We start from the raw sequence: 19,694 nt of genomic DNA, 5'->3' as shown, positions 1-19,694 counted from the left end.
TAACTAGGATTGCCTCCTTAACCGGGAAAAAGGTTCAAGGAGGAATTTGGATATGTACACTTGAAAGCCCATAACCCACACAAAGAGAATGTAAGAGGCTGCCTTGCCCTAAGTCAAGAGTATTGATCCATCTAACTTAGTACTGCCTACACTGACTGGCAGCAGCTCCCCAGGGTTTCAGACACAGGTGTCTCTCTGTCCTACCTCAAGATGCCAGGGATTGAGCCTGGGACCTTCTGCATGCCAAGCAGATGCTCTTGTGTGGAGCCACATCCTTTCCCTAGTTGTAGAAGGAAGGTGTTGCGAGCAAGGAAAGGACATCTATGCCTGTGCTCATTTCTCTTCTTAAAGCTCATCTTACAAAGTTCACACAGCTGTGTTCATCAAGGGCCAGGCTGGAACCTGATGCCATTCATGCAATCAGCAATTTTGTGATTTTTTTTTAAAAAATAAAAGTAAACAGCAGGTGTGTGCCCCACCCACCCCTTTCCTGCCTGGGACCCTGACAGGGGGAGGTAAGGGGGCTTTAATCCTTATTCTCCATGCCACACATACACACACACTGCAGTCCTGATCTGGATCAGAGCCCAAATGGCTCTATGCTTGGGAAGGGAAGGCTCCCTGGGCAAAAAAATAATAATGATAACTTTCAGGTGTAGCTGTATCAGGCCTGCCAGATCAGCTGCAGCTGGATCTTCACTCTCCTCCTCTTAAGGGTTTTCTCAATCCATTTCACTGGCACCTTTGGCCACCCCAAACTAAGTGACCTACTGCAGAGATGGAAGACCTGTTTTTTCCAGCAGAAGGCCTCCTTCTTTCATTGAAAGCCTACCAAGGTTCCAGTGGTGGGTGGGTGGGGCCAGAAACAAGAGTGGGCGGAGCCATGGGTGTGCCTCCTATTTGTGATTCCTGTACTGCAAGAGTCTTGCCTCTGTGCAACAGAGTGCAACCCTACTAGGCATAAACCAGAGGTGCACACCCTGCGTACAGGCAGCTCACCCTCCACCTGAGCTAGCAGGAGGCAATCGAGGGCACCATTCCAGCCATGCAAAGGCAATCAAGGAAGACGCAGAGCAGGACCGGTGAAGGGTGTGGCCTGGGGAGAGGGGGCGTGGCTTAGGGAGAGCAGCTTTGATCCCTGGCCTGAGGTTCCCCCACCATTATCAAATGCGAACTACTCAGGGATGAGGGACCCTATGGCCTTTCAGATGTAGTCAGCCCCCATTGTCCCTGACCATGCTGGCGATGGGAGCTGGAGTCCCACAACATCTGGAGGGCAGCAGGTTCCCCACCATGGGATTTCAAGAGCTGTAAGGGATCCTGGATGCTGTCTAGACCAACCAGCCAGGCAGTAGTCCAGGATCTTGCATCTTGAGCATCCTTTGCAGGTGACCACCGTCTGCTTAAATACCTCCCGCGGCCACCAGCTCCTGGGGCAGATCGTTCTCCTGCCAGAACAGCTCTTACCATCCGGAAGCCCATGGAGGAGGCATCCCCAACCTTCAGCTCTCAAGAAATTTTGGACTACAATTCTCATCATCCCTGACCACTGGTCCTGTTAGATAGGGATCATGGGAGTTGTAGGCCAAAACATCTGGAGGGCCACAGGTTGGGGTTGCCTGCCATGGAGCAACAGAGGTTGAGAGTGGCAGCAAAGTGCTGGAAGGCAGAGCTGAGTATGGCATACAGCCTGCCCTTCTGCCTTCAGTTGTGATGGAGGATCCTGTCCTGCTATCAGTGTCGAGTTAGCTGCAGCTGGAAGTCTGGTTGTCCCTGGGAACAAAATATTTTTTTTGGGGGGGGGGATCATTTACTTCTTCATCCAAGGTGGCTGTGATGGACTTGCAAGATCCCTTTATTTTCAAGTGGGACTTGCTCCCAAGTAGAGGTGGGCATATCTGTCAATTCTGCTTTTCCTCCTATTCTACATTTTCCAGTCTTAAGGTCAGTTCTCCACATTTCCACATCAGTTTGCATTTTTTTAAAAAGCAACCATTTTAGCTTGAATTTCTCTGAATATAAAAATGTTTGTGTGCAGTTTTGCCTTGGGTTAAACCACAGAGCCTAGGACTTGCCGATCAGAAGGTCGGCGGTTCGAATCCCTGTGACAGGGTGAGCTCCCGTTGCTCAGTCCCTGCTCCTACCCACCTAGCAGTTCGAAAGCACGTCAAAGTGCAAGTAGATAAATAGGTACCACTCCAGCGGGAAGGTAAACGGCGTTTCCGTGCGCTGCTCTGGTTCGCCAGAAGCGGCTTAGTCATGCTGGCCACATGACCCAGAAGCTGTACACCGTCTCCCTCGGCCAATAAAGCGAGATGAGTGCCGCAACCCCAGAGTCGGTCACGACTGGATCTAATGGTCAGGGGTCCCTTTACCTTTACTAGTTTTGCCTTACATGCACATTATTGCAAAGCAATATCCCATGACATAATGTATTTGTTGGTTATTTTCATTTTTATGTACAAGTTGCCTTAATATATGCCCCCCTTTTTACACATTACTCTGTTGTAGAACCTCATTTCAAAATTCAGAGAAGCATGAATTTTGATGAAGCGCTACGTTTCAGTTTGTGTATTGTTTGGGAAAGTACAAAATAGGCAGAGTCACCTTTCAGTGTGAACTGAATTGAAGTTCTGCACCACCTCTCCTCTGAAGTAAGCCCTGCCAAAGGACAAAGATGCAAAAGTGCTTATAAAGTTGCATCTGTCGGCTTTCTTTTTCTTAAAATAATAATAATAATAATAATTTTGTAAATACAGAAAAGGAAAGAGAGAAATCAAACAGGCCCACCTCCAACCTTCCTGGTCAACCTGGTTGGTTCAATACAAATTATTGAGTCTCCCTCTTTGGAGGTCTTTAAGCAGAGGCTTGACAACCATATGTCAAGAGTGCTCTGATGTTGTTTCCTGCTTGGCAGGGGGTTGGACTCGATGGCCCTTGTGGTCTCTTCCAACTCTATGATTCTATGATTCTATCCTAAAGTGCTGTTCCACATTATGTCCATGTCTGCTAGGCGGGTGAAAGCTCTGTTCCTTTGCTACTGCATACAAAATAAAACTTCTCCAGATGGTGTAAAACTTATGAGGAGCATGTTCATTGCTTGGGGCTCGAAATTTATGAGTCAGTTGTTCCATCAGTGCCAAAGTCCCCATCTGAATAGTTCATTCTTTTGACAAGTTCTGCAAAGCTCAGCTATAGCCTAGCTGCTTCAATAAGGCGTGTGATTAAATATTGCCGCCGTAACAATGTTTCAGAATCAAAGAAAGAAAGGAAAGTGTGTCTAGGACTGAGCGGTGGAAGCTTTGGGTTAGTTATATGTTTCATTCCCAAAAATGCTTTCCACCAGAATAAGGTGACTTTGGGCAGGGCCACGACATGGGATATGAAGAACCAGGGGCCCAGCACTTTCTCCGGCATTTATTGTCTGCAGACTTCAAGTTACCAATGGTGATTGAGTTTAAAAGTGTTTTCCCTAACTCTGGCAGAAACTTACCTGGCATAAATCCAGCCCAGATTTCTCGCCAGTCTTTATCAGTTATGGGTTCCCCAGTGTCATGCTCCTGCCTCTTTCTCAATCAATTGTCTAATGGGGTTTAAGTAAGGATTTAATAGAGTCTCCGCCCCCTGCCGCAAAAGTAATACAGTTTTATTATGGGAAAGGAGACCAGCATTCATCCCTGGGGGTCTGACCAGAGAAGATATACAATCATGCACAAATAGTTAAACATAGGCAGCACATGATTTTCACACACCCCAAGAAACCCACTAATGTCCTAATACAGAAAACAAAACAAAAAACCACATTTTTTAAAAAAACAGTGAATCTGAAATCCATGTACATTTACCAAGAACTGAACCCCATTGGCCGCCTATCATAATCTGGAAGACCTGGCACAATTTTGCCTGCTTCCACAGTCAGATAATTGAAATATGTGGATGTCTTCTTTTATGCATATCTTAAAGAAAAAAGGGAAGCCATCAAGAGCGTTGGAAAATGAGACATGAACCATTACTATCTATTGTGACTTATAAATTACCGTTATGTATTAGATTTGGTTTTTATATTAAAAAAACCAACATTTTTTTAAAAACCCAACAAATTACCAGTCCGAAGGATTGTTTGTTTCTTTGCAAACCACAATTAAAGCTGCTGTGGTCTAAACCACAGAGCCTAGGGTTTGCCGATCAGAAGGTTCAAATCCCCGCAATGGGGTGAGCTCCCGTTGCTCAGTCCCAGCTCCTGCCAACCTGGCAGTCCGAAGGCATGTCAAAGTGCAAGTAGATAAATAGGCGTTTCCATGTGCTGCTCTGGTTCGCCAGAAGTGGCTTAGTCATGGTGGCCACATGACCCAGAAGATGTACGCCGGCTCCCTCGGCCAATAAAGCGAGATGAGTGCTGCAACCCCAGAGCTGTCTGCGACTGGACCTAACGGTCAGGGGTCCCTTAACCCTTTACCTTTAAGTCCTTTGAAGGAAGAACAGGGTAGCAATATAATAGATATTGAAGCTGACATCTGCCATATTAGGAGTAAACCCTTTGAAATTAATTAATTAGTGCTTATGTGAAAAGATCTATACTGGCCACATTTGATTCCTGAATAATAATAATAATAATAATAATAATAATAATATATTATTTATACCCCGCCCATCTGGCTGGGTCTCCCCAGCCACTTTGGGCAGCTTCCAACAAAGTATTAAAATACAATGGTCTGTTAAACATTAAAAGCTTCCCTAAAGAGGGCTGCCTTCAGATGTCTTCTTCTGAATGCGAAGTTCCCCTAAATGCAAGGCTCCCTGATATACAGCAAAGTTAAATGCAGGAGTGCCCATTTCCTCTAAACAGTCCAGCTTTTGCTAACACTCCCCCACCCCTGTAAACATGCTTTGTAAAGCCAAACCGTTCTACAGAACTATTTGGTTGTCGTTTTAAATCTGACTCAGAAAGCAGAAAACACTCCCTCCCATTGGCGTAGCGTGGGGGGTGCAGGGGGGGCCGGCCGCACCGGGCGCAACATCTGGGTTTAGGGCAAATCCACGGGTTAGGGGGTGCAAATCCACGGGTTAGGGGGCGCAAATTACTTGCCTTGCCCCAGGTGCTGACAACCCACGCTACGCCACTGCTCCCTCCACCTGCAACAGACATTAAGGTTTTGGCTAAGGAGAAAAAATCGCAGGCAAAGCCACAAGCACTTCTTCTTTATTGACTTTGGAATCGTGCTGCAAGTAAAGAGTGCCTAGTTCAGGAAGTGAAATACACAGTGATTTTCATTTCTTGGTCCAAGCCCACAGGGGAACAAAAACATGCTGTTAAGTGAGCAAACGTGAAGGGGGCGGGGGCTGAGCTATTTCTGAACAGCAATGAATGCCTTAAATGAAATGGACAGATCGATATATCGGTCATTTTCAGGCTGTCGCTGCTAGGAAAGATCGAGGGAATCACCTCCTTCCATCTTATCAGTCAAGGCAGAAGAGGCTGATGGTCAATTAAAGCCAAGGCCCACTCATGAGAATCAAGGAATTAAGCTTTTTCCACATTGCAATGGTCAGTCGTTCCATTCAAGGTCGCCTCCAGGCTGTCAGCATTTTGTTGGAGGGATTCGTTTAGTCGCATACCGGAAATTTAGGTTTCTGCAATCGAAGTGGATTAAAATGGTCTGGCACAACAAACCCACTTTTTTTTAAGGCTTTGTATAGTTCAAAAGCACATCAAAGTGCAAGTAGATAAATAAGTACCGCTCCGGCGGGAAGATAAACGGCATTTCCGTGCACTGCTCATCGTTTGCCAGAAGCGGCTTAGTCATGCTGGCCACATGACCCGGAAGCTGTATGCCGGCTCCCTCAGCCAATAAAGCAAGATGAGCGCCGCAACCCCAGAGTCGGTCATGACTGGACCTAATGGTCAGGGGTCCCTTTACCTTTATAGTTAGGAAAGTGATGGCGGGTACACTACAAAGTGTGGAATGAGCAGATTATTAATGGGAATATGTATAACGACATATCGGTCACTCAATAAAGAAGAGGCGTTGTCTCTGCATTAGCTTTGTGCCAACCTTCAGGATGAATGCTCCACAAACAGGCCACCTGGAGAAGAACCACACCTTCTGATGGCTCAGGGAAATCATGGGGAACCTGTATGCGCTCACAGGATCAGTAACATCCTCTTGGGGACTGATTGCCAAGCCGCTCTAGCTGACAGAGATCCAGGCCAGCTGTGAGGAGCACCGAAGCCGAAATCATCGGAGAGAGAACACAGCATCGGGAAAGTCTGTTTACAATGCTTTGAAAATAAGCCCCTGCAACGGCTGGATTTGTGCATCCATGTCGATGATGTTCATTCCAGATGCTTCCAGCTACAGTCCCTCGCGGGGCTGGAAGAAATGCAGTTGCGTCTTTGTGACAGGGCTTAAATGAATTACAAATATTTTTTGCAGTGGAAGAAGAACCAATGCAGACGCAAAATAAAGTGAACAACAGGGAGAGAGAAATAACTTGCAAACCCGTTCTGGGATAAATGCATTTCCTGTTAAAACTGTTTAGCGATTGGCTCCCCCTTGTGTGCCTGGAATAGAGGAGCAACTAGGAAAAGGTGCTTCACGTAAGACAAATTCCCTACGGGGGAAGTTGATATCCCACAAAGGAAATGGTATGACTGACGTCTGCTTAGTGGTGGGTGTAGGACATCAGCATTCAATGGGAGGAAGAGGGAGAAGGGGCCCGAATTTGGAGGAATGTGGCCCAGTATATGATTGGTGTAAATATGGAAGAGAACCTTTACAAAATAAATATTGGTATTTGAGGCTTCTATACAGTTGAAAGGTATGTATAGCATATAATGCGACTGTGCTTTGTTGCGAATTCCCACTCCCTCACAGCGAGTCCCTAATCTAAGCTCACGAACTGCTGTCCGCCACTTATTTCAGAGAGCTGCATACACAAACCTTCCACTGATTTAAAAAGAAATCCATTTGCGTTCTCCTGCACATAAAATGGAAGGTGCCTGCTTGAGATTATGGTGGCCAGAGATGAAGGAGGTCAAAGGCCATTGATTTTTTTTAAGAGTTTGGTAGCAAATGAACTTTTTGCTTTCACTGATGATCACTGAACATTCGAGGAGGTAGAGCACAGTTGAAGAAAAGGCACATTTCGTTGCAGATCCCCCTTGTGTTTCACTGCCTACCAAACATGCCATCACATATATTGCTATGGTCACTTCCAGACAGCCTGTTTATATTCATCCTTGTGGAGTGGTGGACTTGCACAAAGTATGCAGAAGTTGATTCGGCAACATCAACCCTTTATCAAACATTCATTCCGATTTGTCTGCAGGGAAGCTTTGCGACATTGCAGCAATCTACTGTTATCCCAAACTTCCCAGAGCAGTTGCCTATCACACAAAGTTGGGGGGGGCAAGTTTCTTACACAAGAGTGCCAAGCCAGTTTTACGTTGTGAACAGCCCTGAGATCTATAGATGAAGGGCGGCTTACAAATTTAACAAACAAATACAGTGGTATCTCAGGTTAAGAACTTAATTCATTCCAGAGGTCCGTTCTTAACCTGAAACGGTTCTTAACCTGAGGCGCACTTTCGTTAACATGGCCTTCTGCTGGCGCTGCCGCACGATTTCTGTTCTTATCCTGGGGCAAAGTTCTTAACCTGGAGCAACCACTTCCTGGTTAGCGGAGTTTGTAACCCGAAGCGTCTGTAACCCGAGGTACCACTGTAAATAATAACTGTGGCGCCTGAATTTGCTGGTGACTGAATCCCACCAGAAAATTGCAACTGTCTGGGCAACATCCTATGAGAGGCACAGGATCCAATCTTCTTTGGCATCTGCTCCCCAGAGTTGGGGAAGTCACACCTGTTTTGTTTGCTCTCACTCACGTTGTTTATTGACAGGAGCGAGCCAGCGGTCAATCACACGAAGCAAGTGGATTTAACTCTTCATTAGGAAATACAGGATCTGAACAGGAGTGCAAGGCCAAACGCATCTCTGGTAGGTCTTGCCCCATGAAGTGGAGTGTGATGCAGAGCCAGAAGGGGGCATGGCTTGGGAGAGTATCACGATAGGGAGCTGTGGAGGGCTGCCTTTACCCACCCATTCCTGACCTGACACTCTCCAGACCTGGTTTAGAGTGAATAACTGGTTATGTTGCGATAAATCGGTTACCCTTTTTAAGTTACTGCACGGCTTAAATGGGTATGCCTCTGGAATTTGCCTCTCGCACAGCTGCAATTGTTTTTCCCAAACTTGGGAGGTCCAACACAACATGCAGTGATCTCCTCCCCCTATTACAATGCAGTTGGCAGGCCAGCCCTCCACGTTTACTCAGGAGTAATTCTCGCTGAGTTCAAAGGGACTTACTTCCTAATCAGTAACCTCAAGGGTCGCTGCTTTGTTTTAAAGCTGTCAACTTCCTCCTGTTTCTGTCTGTTGCAATACAGACAGGCAGCATTGCCATTTTGGAACAGGTAGCTGGGTAGACATTTGGAAGAATTTCATTCAGTTAAGACATAGCTATCCTGTTTCTCCATCCCTCAGAGGATGGCTAAAGCATATTTTTTTATGACTAAATAAAAAAAACATAATGAAAACACAAATAAAACAGAAGGAATGTTATCAATAGGCTTAAAACCCAGCTACTGTTTGCTGTTCTTGCATGGGCTCAGATTCTTCCACACTGAAACCACCACCACCCTGCCTTGAACATGCCCACAATTTATTGGGCACCAACTGCTAGCCCCTCCTGCCACAGGCCAGCCAAAATAAATGCTCTCCTTAGATAGAGCTCTCAGGACTGAATTTTTCGAAATCATGTCACTAGATGGCAGCACTTACCTGTAACCACATCAGGGCAGGTGAGACAGGACATATTAAACTGCAGAGTTGTCACCTGAAGAACTCCCAAATAAGGAACGCATTGTGAGACCCTAAGAAAATGACATATTGCCTGTGTCACAACATTATGAGTCGTCAAAGTCAGACCCCACCTGGAGGCCTGTGTCCAGTTCTGGGCACCACTATTTAATTCTTCTTCTTCTTCTTCTTCTTCTTCTTCTTCTTCTTCTTCTTCTTCTTCTTCAGTGATCGCTCGTAGCCAAGTAAGATTGTCTTCCATGAAAAGGGTCTTAACAGTGAGTCTGTAAGTGACTGTGGAAGCTAATTCTGCATCCACACGTCCTTCCACAGTGGGGACATAGGTTTCTGGGTGGGAGTTGATCACGGTAAGGGTTTGCCAAGCATGCCTACCTCTTAGCACATTTCTTCCTTGCGTCCTGAGTTCAAGTGTCTTCAAAGCCCATGACACCTTTGGTAATTGGAGCGCTCGCAGGCCAGTGTTTCCCAGTTATTAGTGCTTATACTAGATTTTTTAAGATTTGCCTTGAGAGCATCTTTAAACCTCTTTTGTTGTCCACTGGTATTTCAATTTCCATTCTTGAGTGGGGAATAGAATAGTTGCTTTGGAAGACGATAATCAGGCATCCAAACAACATGACCATTCCAACAAAGTTGATGTTAAAGAATCATTGCTTCAATGAGGCATCTAATCATAGCCTGCATTTTTAATCAAGGCTTATATTTTGATCAAGGATTGTATCTTAAAAATTAGCTTAAAATCCACAAATATTTTGAGGCAGGAAACCAGCAGGCAGCTGGTAAGCGCTTAGGCAGAAAGGGGCCCTCTGGTTTATTGCGGTCTTAAAAGGCTGAGAGTGAGGTCGCTGACCTTGCATGTTGCAGAGTACAATTAAGCTACAATTAAGTTGGTAAATAGTAAGAATTATTGTGCCTCCCGTTAGAGACTTGAGCCACATTTTCCTAAGGGCAAGAGCTAATGGAAATAGGGAAAGGGGGGCTTCTCTCTGAAGAAAGTGTTTTTAAGTTTTTTCTTACTTTGAAAACGTCTTTGCTTATAAAAAAACTATATATGTTACGTATTAAATATATTGGCTTAAATGTAATTATGCAAAGGATTTAGAAACTAAGAAATGTTAGATCCTTATGTTAGATTCTTATTTCATAGAATCATAGTTGTAAGAGACCACAGGGGCCATTGAGTCCATCCCCCCTGTCAGGCAGGAAAACACCATCAGAGCACTCTAGACATATGGTTGCCAGGCCTTTGTTTAAAGGAACCTCCAAAAGAAGGAGATCTTTTATTGATGATGCGTACAAAAGATCTCTGACATCTGTTTAAAATAGAATTAGCCATCATCTGTTTTAGCCATCTGCTCTATTTTAGAATTAAGGGGGCAAAGGTGATCTGGTAATTAAGGTGCCTTGTAGAGGTTAATGGCTACTTGTTTGCCAATTATAAATATAGTTTTTATTTCCCATAAAAGGCAAAAGGAAATGGGTGTATCTTTTGTGATTGGTTCTAGCAAACAGCCAATAGGAATTTCAACCAGGCTGATTGGACAGAGGCAGCCAAAGGAGGAGCAAGGGGGCTGGGTTAAGGAAATATAAGTGCTGGCCAGAATGGCAGGAGGCCAGGCCAGAGCTTGGTAACCATATACCACTGTGCCTTTCATTTATTTGTCTGACAAATAAATTATTATTTTAATTTCTCTATTGCTGCGTTGAATATTTCATTCCAGCTAAGCGTTAACCACAAGCAGGGTGCTACATCAACACTGATGATCTTTGCTTCTTCCTGTACACTGACATTAGTTTGCCTGTCTTCCCAAGTGATGTGTAAAAATTTTCGGAGACACCATTGATGAAATCTTTCAAGGAATTGGGAGATGGCGTTTATAAATGACCCATGTTTCATAAGTGTACAGTAAAGTTGGTGGTACAGTAGCTTTGTAAATAAGCACTTTGGTTTCCCTGTCCCATTTGGTGTCCCATTCCTCAAACACTCTGCGTTTCAATCAGCAGAAAGCTGCACTCACAGAGCTCTCAGGCAAGGCTGGATTTCATCATTGATGTTGGTCCTTGTGGAAAGATAACTGCCCAGATAGGAAAAGTGATCAACACTTTCTAATGTTACACCATTAAGTTGGGTTTGTGGCACTGAAGAGAGGTTGTTTTGTGCTTGTTGGTGTAGCACTTTTGTTTTTTGGATATTGACCAATGGGTCAAGTTTTCCGTAAGCTATTGTAAAAATATTTAGGATGTTTAAGTTTAAGGATATGGACAAGCTGGAACGTGTGCATAGGAGGGCAACCAAGATGATCAAGGGTCTGGAACGGTTGAAAAAGCCTGGAAAACAGGAGGGTGAGAGGAAATATGATAGCCATCTTAAATATCTCAAGGGCTGTCACATGGAAGGTGGAGCAAGCTAGTTTTCTGCTGCTTCTGATGGCACAATCCAAACCAATGGATTCAAATTGCAAGAAAGGAAATTCCAACTAAACTGTAGGAATAGACATAGCTTTCTGAGGGTAACAGCTGTTCAACAGTGAAATGGACTCCCTCGGAAGGTGGTAAAAAGGTAAAGGGACCCCTGACCGTTAAGTCCAGTCATGGACGACTCTCGGGTTGCAGCGTTCATCTCGCTTTACTGGCCGAGGGAGCCGGCGTTTGTCCGCAGACAGCTTCCGGGTCATGTGGCCAGCATGACTAAGCCGCTTCTGGAGAACCAGAGCTGTGCATGGAAACACTGTTTACCTTCCTGCCAGAGTGGTACCTATTTATCTACTTGCACTTTGACATGCTTTTGAACTGCTGGGTTGGCAGGAGAAAGGACCGAGAAACGGGAGTTCACCCCATTGCGGGGATTCGAACCGCTGACCTTAGACTCCTTCATTGCAGGTTTTAAAGCAGAGGTTGGATGCCCATCTGTCAGGGATTCTTTAGCCAAAACCATACCTATGGGACTAGCCAGGTTTTTTGCCCCAGGTGAAGCCCCCAGAGGGGTGCCATTAAGGCTCTCAGACTCTGTGTATATGTGTCTATGGAAATGCATGTGGGGTTTGTGTGCCAAACTAGGTCTCTGACCTGGGTGGAACAACGCCTAGTTTCATCCCTTCTTTAGCTAAATGATTTGTGCATTGCAGGGGGTTGGACCAGGTGTGTCATATTTATTGGAAGTGTTTATAGCCTACTCTTTATTGAACATTTTCAATCCCAGAAAAAGGAACATAAAAAAAATAAAGAGAGAAAAGTGATATACATGTATTTCAATTGTTTTTAAAAGCACTTGATATATCTATCTACCTACTGGATGACATCGTGGAAGAACGTTGCCCCAGGAGAGTGAGGAAAATTCTCAGGGATGATTCACACTCTGGCCAGCACTTTCTTTATCTCCTGCCCTTGGGCAGAAGCTATAGAAGCATGATTAGTCGCACCAACAGGGTAAAGAACAGCTTCTATCCATGGGCTGTTAGGCTGCTGAATGAAAAGATAACAACAGGGCAATGGACTTTCGGGTTTGGTGGGTGTGCGTCAGTAAACAAGGGGAATTAAGATAAAGTTTCCAGATTCTTTTCCATTAATCTGGGGACACTTTTCAACTTCAATGGATTTTGTATGGGAACTGATTTGTAAATCCAGGGACTGTCCCTGGGGAACGGGGATGTCTGGTAACCTTAAATTAAGATTAAGAGAGCTGAGTGCGGGTGCTCGTGTAATCTCACTGTATACAAGTTGTACAAGTGACAATAAAGTACAGTGGTGCCTCCAAGACGAAATTAATTCGTTCCGCAAGTTTTTTCTTCTTGCGAGTTTTTCGTCTTGCGAAGCACGGTTTCCCATAGGAATGCATTGAAAATCAATTAATGCGTTCCTATGGAGACCGCTTGCCAGGCTGGCGGCGGAGAAGGGCTTTTCTCCCCACCGCAAGCCTTCAGGACAGGTACGGGAACAGAGGGGAAGGCGCGCAGCGCTTCTCCTCTGTTCCCGGGGCTTGTGGTGGGAGGAGGGTTTTTCCTCCCCACGCCAACATTCAGAACAGCATTCTGAAAGTTGGCGGTGGGAAGGAAAACCCTCCTCCCACCGCAAGTCTTCAGGACAGCCATCCGAAGGCTGGCGCGGGAGAAGGTCTCTCCGCCCCACCGCCAGCCTTCGGAGCAGCCATCCCAAGGCTGGCGGCGGGAGGAGGGCTCTCCGCCCCACCGCCAGCCTTCGGAGCAGCCATCCCAAGGCTGGCGGCGGGAGGAGGGCTCTCCGCCCCACCGCCAGCATTCGGAGGAGGTCCGAGGACAGTGGGGAAGACGCGCTGCGCTTCCCCGCTGTCCCGGAGATTTCCCTATGGGCTTTCGTCTTGCGAAGGAAGCCCATAGGGAAATTCGTTTTGCGAAGCGCCTCCAAAACGGAAAACCCTTTCGTCTAGCGGGTTTTTCGTCTTGCGAGGCGTTCGTCTTGCGGGGCACCACTGTATTTCAATCTACGTGGTGTACAATTTAAAAATAACAGCGAACGTTCTCATTAAAACAAAAACACAAAACACAAACAATACAACAGAAGTATAAGGAGAGGATGTTAAAAACCAATAAAAACCGGAGCTCTGGGTATTCAGACAAATCAAAACCTGGGCATTGGTTTTAGTGAAGCATAAATGTAGATGGTGAAATCAGAAGGGAGCTGAATGCCTGCAGCACTTAACACTTGCTGTTGCAAGGGCATTTCATAGCAAGCATAGACTGCAACACCCTCTGTTGCCCCTTTCCAGGTACTATGCTGTGAGCAATGCTTAAACATTGCCTTGCTTACTGCTATCACAGGGGTTCACCCCTAAGTCCCAGGTCTGGTCCCTGACATCTCAGGGTCTGGGATGCTCCTAGAGCTGGAAGGGTCATCTCGTCCAAACCCCTGCAATGCAGGAATCTCAACGAAGGCATTCGTGACAGGTGGCCACCCTGGCTTGGCAACCCCAATCGCGAACAACCAAAACAGCCCTCCTGGATCAGGGCAAAGGTTGCCCACCTAAGTCCAGCAACCTGCTTCTCACAGCGGCCAACCAGCTGCCCGTTAAGGGAAGCCAGCAAGCAGGTGCTGAGCGCAGCAGCAACTCGCCTAGCACCGAGCATCCCCAGCAGCTGATACACGTGGAACGTATGGGTGAAGCCGACCCGGAAGTTGCGCCTTCGTCCTCCACGGGTGTTGAGTCTTTTTCCCCCTCCGCGTGAGTCTACGGGCTGCCGAGTCCCCGCCCCTCAGGACGGCCGTTGGGCGGCGCGCGGTGGGGAAAGAAGAGAGAGGCTACCGTTGCCGCCGCCGCCGCCGCGCAGGCGCAGAAGGCGCTGCTGTAAGGCGGCCGCCAGAGAGGCCTGGCGCGCTAGGCGCCGGTGTGGGCGATGCTGCAGATGCGGGACTCGGTGGAAGGCGTCGGGCCGGGCTCCTGCGAGGGCTCCGGGGCGGCGGCGCTGCTGGTGCCCGCGGCCGAGGCCGACGTGCCCTTCACGCCGACGGGGGAGCTGCCGCCCAGCTCGCCCTCTGCCTCGCTGTTGGCGCAGGCGCCGCCCAGGCAGACCCTGCGGCCCCTCAGCGTCCGAAACCCCACCCGGGGGGGCCGCCTCAAGGAGTACTTCGTCTTCCGGGTGAGGAGGGGGGGAGGGAGCGGCGGAGGCCACGCCCACCTCTCGCGCCCGGGAGCTCCTCTGCGGGTAGACTGCCCCTGTGGCTGGAGGCTCTCTTTGGAGGGAGAGGAGAGAGAAACGGGCACGCGATTCTGGGCGCAGATAGGGGTATATTCTTGTGGGAAACCGTGGCTTGGAGGCTCTGGAGCGGGAACGGAAGAGGATCGCCGAATCGTAGAGTTGGAAGGGACCCTGAGGGTCATCCAGTCCAACCCCCTTGCAATGCAGGAATACGCAGCTGTTCCACACGGGGATCGAACCTGCACCCTTGGTATCGTCAGCAGCTGAGCTATCCAAGGACACAATTTTGGGTGGCGGCGTGCGGATATTTGGTGGGGTTGAGACTGCCGTTATGTGGAGAAGATGACAGAGAGAAATTCACTTTTGAAATGAAAATATATTTGGGCAGGCCGCCCCTGTGGCTGGAGGCTCTTGTTTGGGAGGGCAGAAGAGAGGAGACCAAAGGACACATAATTTGGGGCGGTGAGGAATATTTAGCAGGGAGTAGATTGCAACTGTGGTGAGAAGACAGACGGAAATCAATTTCCAAGAGAAAGAACGTCATTCTAGGGGTAGACACCCCCTGTGGTTGGAAGCTCTGGGAAGCAGACAGGAGAAAGGGGCATGTAATTTTTTGGGTGGGAGGAATATCCTGGGATAGACTGCAATTGTGTATGGGGGCTCTGTTAGGGGTGAAAAGATGTCAATATTACTCTAACGAGGGAAAAATTATTTCCATTTTGTTTTAATTTAGCCAGGAACAATAGAGCAGGCAGTGAACGAGATACGGGTGGTGGTGATGCCCACTGAAGATGGAGAAGTGCAGAGTGTATGGCTGCTGACTGAGTAAGTAGCAGATCTGATATGCAGTTTCAGTGGTTTCCCTCCTTTCATTCTTTCCAACAAAACAGCTGAAACTTAGGAGTGGTGGTTCAATTAACATCAGAAAAGCAAGCCAAACTGCATTCAGAAGATCTTGTGATCTGGCAGGAGAAGTCTTTACAAAGTTCTTGACTGCAACCACTTTAAAAGAAGCACTTGACCATGCCACCCCCAGGCCTCCCAAAAGCAGGGTGAGATGTAAACAGAATGACCAGACGTAGGAACCAGACTGACTTGTTTTGATCCAGGCAGTAAGGCAGGGGTGGGAAACCACAAGCCCAGAGGCCAAAGGTGACTCTGCAGGCCTCTCCATTTGACCCTCAGGACTCCCACAAGCCCCGCTCCTTGCATGTTCTTGCCTGGCTAGAATTTTTATTGACCCAAGATCTGGACAGGGGTAGAGTACACAGACCTATTGACTTTTGCAGAGCTGGAATCTATGGTTCAAAGATAAGGATCATATCCATTGCTCTGCCCACTTTTGCCTCTGCCCTAGAAGGTGCAAGTGTGGCCCACAAGCAATGATTTAGAAGAGGTGCTGGTGAATTATCATTCCATACTTCTTGATTACAGGATTATCTAACCATGCCACAAACCTTTTAGTGTGTATCTAACTGCAGCAAAAATAGACTTTCAATTTAAACTGGGATGGGCATGCGTACGAATAATTTATTTCTTAAAAGCCCTCCTCACTTTATCATCTGTGTTTAGTTTAGGGAGATAAACCATGCTAACTCATCTTTATTTTTTTTCCCTTTCCAGAATTGATCACTGGAACAATGAGAAGGAGCGCTTGGTTCTCATTACTGATTGGTCCCTTTTGATCTGTAAATATGACTTCATCAGCCTGCAGTGCCAGCAAGTGACCAGAATATCACTTAACGCCGTTGATACAATTTCCATTGGAGAATTTGAGTTTCCTCCTAAATCACTGAACAAGTGGGTTCTGATTCTGTTTCCTGTTCTTTGTTTTGTCTATCTTGTAAATCCCACTGCATTATAGAAGACTTGCAGTTGTTAGCTCCTGTCTTCTAGTAGATATAGACTATAGAAGCTTTTTGCTTAAGCTTCTAGCTTCCGGATCTCCATTTAAGCTCCTCATGCATCTTTAATTACTACAAAAACTATCAGGTTTCACAGTGTAACATATTTTTATATAGGCTGTGTGTCATTGCTTTCCCATAAAACGGTTTAAATGGTTGCAGGGTTCACAGAAACTGCATGGCTGAAGGGGGAGCTTGAGTGAGCATACAATTTTTCCCTTTTTCAGACGAGAAGGCTTTGGAATCAGAGTCCAGTGGGATAAACAAAGCCGTGCCTCCTTCATAAATAGATGGAACCCATGGTCCACAAATGTGCCATATGCCACCTTCACAGAACATCCAATGGCTGATGCTGATGAAAAGATTGCATCTCTTTGTCAAGTAAGGTGTTGCCATATGTGCGTTCTTTGGGTGACTTTAGTCGAGGTCAAGTTCTTTAGGTAGAAATCATAACAGAACTTTAGTAAGGCACCACTGTACATAAGACAGACCAGCATCCTACACTTTGTCCTTTCTGAGGGTTTGATGGAAATGTAAAGGCTTGATTTGGAGGAGAAAGGGCTGGGATTGATTTTAGCTGCCTTAATATTGTTCTCCATTGCTACTGACCCCTTCTCCACTTGCCTTTTTAAAAAATGTGTGTTTTCTCTTTGGTTTTCTTAGCACAAAATCCACACATCTAAGCATACATGCAAAGGACAGTTGTTTGGTTTACTTCCAAAAAAGGTTGACAAGAGTTTGCAGGAGACAACTTGAAGCCAACTGAAATGTCTTGAGACTTTCAAATATATAAATTTGTAGGTACATCTAAGGTTCTGGACCCATCCTGTGAGGGTTATTCTTTTATACTGCAGAGACTCTTGCTATGCCAACAAACTGCTCTTGAGAGTCCTCATGGTTTCAAAAGTAACTTGCCATATGGCACGGAGGGATGCTGTTTGAGAAACAAGCCCTATTCCAAAGTCCCATTGGCTGTGCTAATTGTATGGCTTCTTCCATCCTTCTGTTATGGAGTTAGAATGAAACCTGTTATTTCATGGCACACTTCTGGTGAGGGGTTTAAAAAAGCGCTTGTGCCATTTGCAGTTAGTTGTTCACGGATACAGAAGTTCTGCAGTGTTGGTTTACTGACTATCATGACTTCAGTCTAATTAACAGGTATGGTTTGTGTTTGTTTTTTAAGTTGGAGAACTTCAAAACTCAACTGATCCAAGCTGTGAAGAAGGCCCACAAGGAGTGCCCTCTGCCTGGGAGGGCAAATGGAGTTCTGCTGCTGGAGCGCCCTCTTCTCATTGAGACCTATGTGGGATTAATGTCTTTCATCAATAATGAGGCCAAGTTGGGCTATTCAATGACAAGAGGCAAAATTGGATTTTAAAAGTCTGCTTCCAGAAAAAGGGTGGAGAGATCACTGCCTATCAACTCCCTGGAAGAAGAAAGAGAGAGAGAGAAGAACATATAGAGGAGTTTCCAGCTCATCTAATAAGTCTTGCTTGTCATAAAATTCATTTGGTGAGTCAAATAAATATTCCAGTGAAAAGTTCTTTCCCTCCGTCAGTGTGTCTCAAGTAAGCCACCTGTATATTTTGAAGCATGGTTTCATTTTTAACTCTTATCAGTAAACATATTACTTTTGCAAGTGTCATATTTACGTATGCTTGAGGTTCTGTTTTGCAGGGATAAAAGTTCTCTCCATTTAAAGAGAGCACCTGTCAATTCGACAGGTTGTGAACTGTTTTGCTAATGTGATTATTTTGTCAGAACCCAAGTTATTTTCTGTTAATCTTTGGAGACTGCACATTTGAGTGGAAATGTGGTTGAGTGATGGTAGTTGCCTTTAATAACCTTCTATAGTCAGATGCAAATGCATCTACCTACAGCTTCTTGTTGCAGTCAGATATCCAAAGAAGTCTCACTGTGAACACACAAGCAGCAGTGTCTGATTTTTATATTAACTTTTGCCACATGGGATCAAGTTTTTTTTTATCTTACAAGAAAAGGGAATTTTTGATTAGCTTTCTACTTTGTTTTAATCTAAACTAGATGAATAGCACCAAAGTACCTCTCTAATAAGAGGGCTAGGAGAAAAGACTATGGACATTTCCTTAAAACTCGACAAACCTGTATCTCTTAAAAGTCAAGTATATAGAGACTTTCTGCTCTATTGCATGAATAATGTTCTGTGGCTGGGATCCAAAGGGCCATGTGAGGTTTGTGCATAAGGATTTATTGGAAACTCCTCATATCCTTCCTCCAAAAGGTCACGGATCTTTCCAGGTGGCATTCAGTGAGATAAGATGCTGCCAGAAGGGAGGAAATAGCAACCATGCCAGCCCTCCCAGTGCCTGCACATGAGCTTTGGCTCCCGGCCTGTGTCACCTTTGCTGGTTGAATCTTTCTATGCTTACTGAAAGTTTGTCACTAATATGCAAGAAATCCTGCTTTGGTACTGGTAATCCAATGTTTTATAGTGCTTATTTCTCTGAACCATTTTTTTCTCTCTCTGAAAATTTGTGTCAAAATATATGGTGCTGGAATGGAACCGAATGCATGACCTTTTTTTGTCTTAAGCAAGGTATATTTAAGCTTAATAAACTTGAAGTAAATGTGAATCTTAACTGTTATTTATTCCTTGTGGCTGGGTCAAAGGTCGGGCAGGGAGGAGCAAACAATTGTATAATTGAGAGCGAGTGTGGTGTAGTGGTTAAGAGCGGTAGTCTCGTAATCTGGGAAACCGGGTTTGCGTCTCTGCTCCTCCACATGCAGCTGCTGGGTGACCTTGGGCTAGTCACACTTCTTTGAAGTCTCTCAGCCCCACTCACCTCACAGAGTGTTTGTTGTGGGGGAGGAAGGGAAAGGAGAATGTTAGCCGCTTTGAGACTCCTTAAAGGGAGTGAAAGGCGGGATATCAAATCCAAACTCCTCTTCTTCTTCTTCTAATGGAAGGGAAACAAGTAAAACACACACACACACACACTTTTTACATTGGGTGCTGCCAGTGGCCTTGTTACACTATTTTGTATACCAAAGAAAAGCATTTTTAACCTAAAGCCCTTATCATAATTTATTAGACCAGCTAACATAATTACAAGATGGTGTGCAGGGTTGCGTTGACAGACCTCTTTGTCCAACTATATTATAAAAATGGGGGGGGGGGGGGCAGAATTGGCTGGTACTGTTCCCATCTGTGTCTGCATCTGGTAACAGCCTTAAGGTAGAGAGTGGGAGGGGGTAGCAGGCAT

At 45.9% G+C, this 19,694-nt stretch overlaps 3 protein-coding genes across 3 annotated transcripts in view; 2 read left to right on the top strand and 1 right to left on the bottom strand.

The window, feature by feature from the left end:
- Nucleotides 1-3,964, bottom strand: part of MEGF6 (multiple EGF like domains 6) — a 206,840-nt gene extending 202,876 nt beyond the window's left edge. Inside the window, exon 1 of the mRNA XM_079986726.1 lies at nucleotides 3,846-3,964. Within this exon, the coding sequence (XP_079842852.1) occupies nucleotides 3,846-3,862 (17 nt within the window). The 5' untranslated portion in view covers nucleotides 3,863-3,964. The remainder of the gene's footprint in view (nucleotides 1-3,845) is intronic.
- The window catches only part of MRPS16 (mitochondrial ribosomal protein S16), a 317,894-nt gene that overhangs the window by 128,982 nt on the left and 169,218 nt on the right, over nucleotides 1-19,694 (top strand). The window lies entirely within an intron of this gene.
- TPRG1L (tumor protein p63 regulated 1 like) lies at nucleotides 14,158-19,064 on the top strand. The gene is made up of 5 exons (XM_079987258.1): nucleotides 14,158-14,488; nucleotides 15,282-15,373; nucleotides 16,172-16,348; nucleotides 16,680-16,833; nucleotides 17,636-19,064. Exons 1-5 carry the CDS (start codon nucleotides 14,246-14,248, stop codon nucleotides 17,828-17,830), a joined length of 861 nt encoding a protein of 286 aa, XP_079843384.1. The 5' UTR covers nucleotides 14,158-14,245; the 3' UTR covers nucleotides 17,831-19,064.

The sequence above is a fragment of the Podarcis cretensis genome (genome assembly GCF_951804945.1).
Source record: "Podarcis cretensis genome assembly, chromosome: 8".
NCBI lineage: Eukaryota > Metazoa > Chordata > Lepidosauria > Squamata > Lacertidae > Podarcis > Podarcis cretensis.
Note: the sequence above shows the minus strand (reverse complement) of the source record. Positions and strands in the feature narration are given on the sequence as shown.

Excerpts from the sequence above, each read along its gene's own strand:
- TPRG1L (XM_079987258.1), top strand. The coding sequence starts at position 14,246 with ATGCTGCAGATGCGGGACTCGGTGGAAGGCGTCGGGCCGGGCTCCTGC. Across the intron at positions 14,489-15,281 it reads AGGAGTACTTCGTCTTCCGG|CCAGGAACAATAGAGCAGGC; the intron begins GTGAGGAGGGGG and ends GTTTTAATTTAG. Across the intron at positions 15,374-16,171 it reads AGTGTATGGCTGCTGACTGA|AATTGATCACTGGAACAATG; the intron begins GTAAGTAGCAGA and ends TTCCCTTTCCAG.